The following is a 7,730-nucleotide window of genomic DNA, read 5'->3' as shown; positions in this document are numbered from 1 at the left end:
TAAAAAGTAACAATACATTGTTCACGAAATAAAATAAAAAATTGTTTATCTGAATGTTCCGACAAAATGAAATGTTTCTCTCCCCCCCCCTCCCTCCCTCACCCGTTTATCACCATGTAAATTTAAAAAAAAAAAATTATTTTGGCTTAATTCTAAGAAGTTTGTACAAAAATGGATATCAACTAACATTTAATAAATTAAGGGGAATTCTATTGCCAACAAATTATTCACAGAAATAAGGTATTTGTTATTAGAAACGTTATTTGCTGGCTACATGCTGAGTTGTTTCTGGAATTTATTTAAAATTAGAATTCAATAAATTCAATATTAAGAACACATTAGTTTATTCCTCATCTTTTAGGAGGGTAAGGAGGGGGTGATAAGTAATATTATCATTTTTTCGTAAGGATATATTTGGCGGGCATTGTGGATTTTGCTCGAATACACTCCGCATACTTTCATATAAAATTACAGTTGTCTTCCTTAGTTTGGAAAGGTTTTGCTAATCAATTGAAGAACATCTGTACACTATGGCAATAAGGGAAGTTGGTTGAAATGTTGTAAGTAAACTTTTAGTTTATTCCGGAAACAAGAGAATTTACTGTACCTAATAGCCAATTATTAGGGGCAACATAGTTAAGTGAGCAAATACGAGCCTTTGATGAACCATATTTATTATGTAATATCGACATGTTTGGTTAAATGATAAACATGATCATATTATTATTAGAGCTTAAAGCATACAAACATATAGTCAGACTATCCGTCTGTTAAATGACGTATCAATTTCCCTATGGTTCTTAGGAGCTCGTGTTGCCAGTGATCCAGCCCTCACGAGAGTAGTTGTCTGCAATTCCGGCACATTTGACTACAATTGCAGCATTTTTGCTGAATGACTGTCAATTTATATATTTAGAAGTGCTACTAGAATGTGAGTTCGTGGGCAGTCGCTATAGTTCACAGTCGGAATAATACATCAAACACCAATTTGGTCCGTTGTTACAAAAAAAAATACCGATATAGTTGAAAACATTACTGTAGTTTATTTATGAACAATAAGGAGGAGGGAGCGAGGAGGTGGGTGGTGTCGCCGCTCACAGAGTGCCGGGGGCGGGGGCCAGGTTCACGTGGTGGCTGGCATAGGGCACGTTGCCCGGCAGAGGAGCCACGTGCACGGCTCCCCTGGTGACGGCCACGTAGCCCGGGGCTGGGGCGATGCCCACGGCCGCCGGAGCAGCGGCCAGCAGGCCGGGGGCGCCGATCAGGCCGGGGGCGCCGATCAGGCCGGGGGCGCCGATCAGGCCGGGGGCGCCGATCAGGCCGGGGGCGCCGATCAGGCCGGGGGCGCCCAGGATCACTCCGGCGTTGGCGCAGGCCAGCACGGCGACGGCGAGGATCAGCACGGCCTGTGACAAGCGGGGCAGAGCCTGCAGATGCGCTACACCTCTCCTGCCCTCCTGCTGCCCTGATACCTACACGCTGTGCTTCTCTGAAGAAAGATAAGCAAATAAATAAATCACCAACTAATAAATTAATTGATGGATTGATTGATTGATTGATTGATTGATTGCACTGTAATATGAGCATAAATAAATATTCTTACCAAAATAGATATTACTTGTTTTGTAAATTACCTGGCTCATATAATTGCAAAAAATGTAAACTATTAAAGGTTATTTCAAAAAGGCACGTTATACAAAACAAAATATGATAAACAAATAATAGATCTTACATTATACTCATTCATAAAAAAATTCGTGAATTCATATGATATTTAGGTTAGACTCCACGATCCTTACAAACTCGTAACAATAGGCTTGCTCGTTGACTGTTATGTTATGTATTTATGTATGTATTATATGGTAATGGGTTGGAATGGATTAGATTCTCATTGGTACATCTGGTCCAATTGTAGACATAGTGAGAAAGTAGACTAGTTCTATGTATGTAGATTAAACTGTCACCATATCATTTTATGATAATTTCCATGTCCTTAATAATGAATCAAAGTATTGATAATCATAAAAATACCTAAATTAGTTTCGTATTATTTAATTTAATTTTAAACTACGTTTGCCCAAAAAAAAGGCCACTAATAGATAATATATGTTGTTTTCTTAACCGCTGGCAGATTATTCTTGTCATGATGCTATTTCATGTATATACGTAATTATTTTTAATAAATTAATTAGAGAAACTGCACAAGCTAGTATTTTTAAACAACATGCTTGAATTGAACAACCTCTACATAACACTCGCTGAGATTTGTAGCATATTAAAAAATAACAATTTACTGAAAGTTTTTCTTGTTTTGAGAGAATCAACTGATGTTTAGAAAGAAATTTTTTTTTATTAACTTTCACTCTTTACAAGAGGATCGGAACTGTATTCTCAAACAACCAACAAACACTAGTAAAATTAAATCTAACATCAGTTACAAACACTTTTCAAATACTGATGTGATTAGTCCAACCAGTGTGAGTGAACGATGCAGTTATTAAAATGAATCATCATCGCCTTGGTACAGTTTATTTTTCCTCACAATATTCAAGTGGAAGTAATGAACTTATACAATTTTGAGGATGCCGCTCGTTGAAGTCAGTACCCGTGTAGTTGAATGAAACGAAACTTATGTAGCCTAATACCTAGGACAGAGGTAACACGTGTTAGCAGCGCGACAATAACGTATGCCTGCACTGTGTTAACCGACTTAGATTTTGCCCGTACGTCCTCTAAAGTAAGCCTGTCGAGTAATTTAGTACAAAACTAGAACTCAAATATGTTCGGCGTAGGTTCACGCGCTTTTCTAAGCACTGCTGGGTTGGCCACAGTGAACATATACCGATGACCTTGTTTCAGTTGCTTCTACAGAATGATTTACCGTACGGAAACATTCGTTCCAGGCGTACAGGTGGAAAAATGACAGGTTGAAATTATTGCCGACGATTATTGAATTCTTTGACAAGCACCAAGCGGACACGAGCACGCAACTATACTAAAGCGCTGTTACCTTGTACATGATGTCGGAGGTGGTAAGCTCGAACTGTTTGAGAGAACGTTCGCAAGCTGTTGACTGTGCCGATGTTTGACTAAGGCCGAGTTTATATACCAGCTGACAATGAAGTGGGGGAGTTCATTAAAAAATATATATACACGGACAAGGAAATGGCCGATCTCAGCTCGGCCTTCGAGCACTCAGGCGGGAGAAGGGGGCAATTCTCGGGCGTGGTGGACAGCAAGCACTTGGCTCTAGGACAGAGATGACCAACTGGCTTCCGTGATAGTGTTAAGGCCCTGTCACAATGTCAAATTTTCACTTCTAACACCTTCCAATACGTTGTGTCAAATAAAGTTGGAAAACGTCACTGGCGCAGCCATGTTTTTTTGAAATTTCGTTGACTTGAATTTTCACCAAATATTTTACATATAATTACGGGTTCTAAAATATGTTGGATGCAATCGGCCATAAAAAATCGTGCCAAGTGAAAACGGAAATGACCTTCTGTTTCCGTCAAAACGATGCTTAAAATGGCTAAGAGCACACGGGCGTTTAAACAGGTTATAAAAGTGAAATAACGAAAAAAAATAATTTGTATGCGAAAACATGTTATGCGTGAAAATAAAATTATTTTTTCATAACATTAAAAATCACTGAACTTTTAATTAAATATGCAAAGGAGTATTATTGTGATCTAAATTGATAAATGTTAAAAAAGGTTTAATACAAAAATATTATAAGTATTTTATAAAACTCCATACAGCACTGTGATGCATTATTCAATTTCAAAATTGATATTAAAACTGAAATGTTTGAAATAGCTCAGACCAAAAATAAACTTCGATAGTATGATGCGATTAAAAATATATTTTATGTATCGATCCAAATATATTTGATACAGCAAATGGGAAGCCACTTTCCGTCTAATACTACCCTATCAACTCTATTGTCAACTATATTGTAAACAAATATTTGACAGTGTGACAGGGCTTACCACGGACTGCCTAGAGACACATTTAACAAAGGAATACTATCGAATAAACTGTCATGTATTAGCTAATATTGTATTATATGTGGAATAGGTTTTCAACATACACTGAGATTAAGCCATGCTATTCCCACATATGTACGAAAAAAAATTACATAATTGTGATTCATCTGTTGTTTCATGGAACTTCTTAGTTCTTTCTTAATAATATTTTTAAGACAGTTATTATTATTTTATAGACCTTTATCACACGCTGCAGATTTTGTTATTGTCCAGGATAAAAAATTTTAAAAAATTGAGCTAATCTAGAAGTTTTCGCCAGAGATGTGTATGTAACATCGAAGCTCGGTAAAGAGCAAATTGATGTGTTCTCGTGTTGCAAACACACTTATAATATGAAAATCGGACTTCAGCCACGAAATCTAACGTAGAATTCTTTAAAGTAATGCCGACCGTGATTAAAATACGCAAAATGTGTCTTAAACTACATTTATTGCTGTGTATCACACGTAGTTTCCGCACTCGCCTTTAGAATTCGCTGTGGAGCATCTACGTTGACTATTAAATCATTTGTTTAGCAGACATAAATTTTAAACTAAACGGCTTCAATAAAAACGAAAAGACAAAAAAAATACTAAATACTGGCTTTGGACTTAATTTGCGACAAGTCATTTCATTAAAATAGTATCCATCTTGTTAAAAACCGTTAATAATATAAAATTTTCCTTTGTCTGTGTAATATTAGTTCGCGCCATCCGCTGCAAATAACATATTTCCGTACCATGCAACTTCCATCATATTCACGAAATTACACCTCCCAAAACCTGTATACCGAGAGCTAGGGTGTTACAGATAAAAAATGTATGAATTTTAATGCAAATATTTATAGTTTTTCCGTAGGTTAGTTTCAAAAATGATAGCTAGCGCTCGAAAATAATGAAGTGGCCGTTGATTTGCCAGGGTATCGGAACCTCCTCTTGTGTTTCCAAAATTTACAGATCTACTTTGGTATATGAATAAATATAAACTGCGGCGGAATCAGCGCAGTAAAAAATATTTGCGTACATAATTGGACAGCTTATTTTAAATATAAATGTAACAAAAAAAGTAAAACGAGTATCCTCGATGGAAATCACATAATTCCTTGAATCTCCGACTTTCGAGAAGGCACGTGTTTGTTATTTCATTTACTACAAGAACGCATATATATATTAGAAGTAACTGCACATCATTAAGTGCTACTGTAAATTTTGTACAGACAATGCAAAAAAAAAACATTGCTTCGCCCTAAAATAAAGTACTGGCCATTCCTCTAGTTAGTTAAATCATGAATTGGACCCTGCGGCTGTTCTAAAGGTTTTTTACGTGATAACGTCTTATAAATCGATAAACGCTGGCTGCATGCACAAGAAAGCATGACTCATTGTCACGTTCCGCCTGAACCCGAGCGTGCAAGAACCGGCCAACTAGCGTGCGAGAAAATCTTCTGTAATATCAAATAGGTTAAGGCGGGCTTTTTAAAAGCAGTAATTTAAAAAAAATGTTTTTTTGTCCAATTTCATTTCAAAATAACAATTTAGTGACATTGATTTGATTTCAGTTTATTTCTATAACTAATTGTACGTGATTATATTTAAACAAATTATTTAAATTAAATTTGCAAAAACTGTAAATAATATTTGAAAGTTAAAATGTATGCAATTTTTCATCAATGTTTTCTTATGACGTTATCACGTAAAATTTACCGTCCGTAAACCAACTTTACAGACAGCCAACTTTTTTTTTATAATTTCCTGGCCGGAAGCTTCAGCCGCACGCCCGAACTGGCGGCAGCACGGCCCTGGGAGAAGACATAACATTACACCCAACACTCAACTCAAGGACGTGTTCTACAAGCGAAATATCCTTGACCCGACTGAGATTCCACTTCTGGACCATTGGTTCTCCAGTCAGAGAGCTGACTACCATCTCCCGCACCCCGACTTTGTTTTGTAGGCCTAATGTATGGCTCATTGGTGATTTTAGTCATTTTTTTTTTGTTTGTTTGACAGAGTGTTTTTGGCAGTTTCATTACCTTGGAAATATTAGCGACCAATCTAGACAAAACAAATTCACACCAGCGTCTTACCCGGGATTCGAACCCACAACACATTGCTCCGATAGCCGGCTTGCGAACAACTGCGCTACGGATGTCAACAACACTCAACCAACAGGTTGGAGTTACGTTGTAAGCTTGAGTTTATATCGTCAAGTGAAGTTATGGCACAATTATATGGCCAATAAGACACTTTAATTTTAACCCTAGAGCAACCTACTGTGACGAATTTCATTTAACAGTGGAATAAATGAAAAATAATAACTCAAGAGTTCCTCGTTAGTGCAGCCAATGTAACCACACTAACGCCAGATTTGTGAACCGCGCAAGAAACGAAAAATGAAAGAAACGCAAGATGCCAAAGTTTGATAATTCCATGTTCAATGTTTATTACGTAATTACGCAAGATGTAAAAACGCAACACAAGCATCGCCCAACTTTCAACGTCTTGCGTTCCCCGCCTTCTATATTTGAAGTTAAGTGTTCCGAAAACTTTTAAAGTTGCAGCCGTTGTGCGCATAGAAGGCCTCAATGTTGATTTTATTATGTACATAACGTTTTAAAATAAAATAACCATTTTAAATAAAACTTTGGAACTGTTTATAAGTTCTCGTGTAAACACGAATAATCAAAAGAAGCCCGGGTAGGAAGTTGGTTTTCTACCGTTTTAGAATTTCAAATTGTAGAGTTAATTATATCTGATAAATTTGATGCTTTAAATAGACTGATTTTCTTGCGTGGGCTGCGTATTGCGTGGGCTGCGTATTGCGTCTTTGCGTACTTTGCGTAGTTTATAAACCCAGTCTAAGTATTTTCATCTTATGAGTCGCAGGTGTGCAACTTAAACCTTTTATTGCACTTTATTTTCAATTAAATATAAATTGCTTGAGTGATTGACTGGGTAAAAACTTTATGGAGGTCGAAATGTGCTATATAATAATGTGATATTTCGGAGGCGGTATCATGCTACTAGTTGGACGTTCAATGGCAGAGTTACTGAAAACGTTTATCCAATATTGTTGCTAAGGTCAACTAAATTCAAGATGGCGATCGGCCACAAGTTTGACATAGGGTCTTAACCAGACTAGTTTCCGCCCGGGGCAAGAAACTCATCTTGGAACTCATCATGCTTTTTTTAACTAACCAAACCAAAACCCTTCCCAACAAACACTTCATATCACGATGACACATTAAATTCCACTATTTTTGATTGAACTTTGATGGTAAATAAATAGATTTTTTTCCAGTCATTACCATTTTCGCAAGTTGGATAGCATGCGAAAAATACCAGTTTTTTTTTATATTTGGCAATATAAATGTATATTGTTTTCAATATGATAATTCAGATCATTTTCCCTCCTATATTTAACACTACGATTTTCAAGTAAATATCTATAGTAGAAATTACTCTGCCAGTTTAGCCCCCCCCCCCCCCCTCCAAATATGTGGCACCCGCAACACAAGCCCAGAGTCTGCCCCCCCCCCCCCCCATTTTTCTTAGTACGTCCCTGGCGCCTTGACCCCATGAACCGTGACTACTCGTTCGCAAAAGCCCACTATACTTCGTCCTTCGCGCTGGCAACGATGTGCGAATCTCTGGCGGTGTAGGACGGTGATGCCTGAGGGGATAGGCAACCGGTCTCTCTGCA

The 7,730-nt window shown here is 37.3% G+C and overlaps 1 protein-coding gene across 1 annotated transcript; it reads right to left on the bottom strand.

Annotated features, from left to right (window-relative positions):
* Window positions 1–217: 217 nt before the first annotated feature.
* On the bottom strand, window positions 218–3,094 carry LOC134529612 (adult cuticle protein 1-like). Its single transcript, XM_063363901.1, has 2 exons — window positions 3,011–3,094; window positions 218–1,406 (listed from the first exon to the last, which is right to left on the bottom strand). Exons 1-2 carry the CDS (start codon window positions 3,017–3,019, stop codon window positions 1,095–1,097), a joined length of 321 nt encoding a protein of 106 aa, XP_063219971.1. The 5' UTR covers window positions 3,020–3,094; the 3' UTR covers window positions 218–1,094.
* Between the last annotated feature and the right edge of the window lie 4,636 nt (window positions 3,095–7,730).

The sequence above is a fragment of the Bacillus rossius genome, chromosome 1, assembly GCF_032445375.1.
Source record: "Bacillus rossius redtenbacheri isolate Brsri chromosome 1, Brsri_v3, whole genome shotgun sequence".
Taxonomy (NCBI): domain Eukaryota; kingdom Metazoa; phylum Arthropoda; class Insecta; order Phasmatodea; family Bacillidae; genus Bacillus; species Bacillus rossius.
Note: the sequence above shows the minus strand (reverse complement) of the source record. Positions and strands in the feature narration are given on the sequence as shown.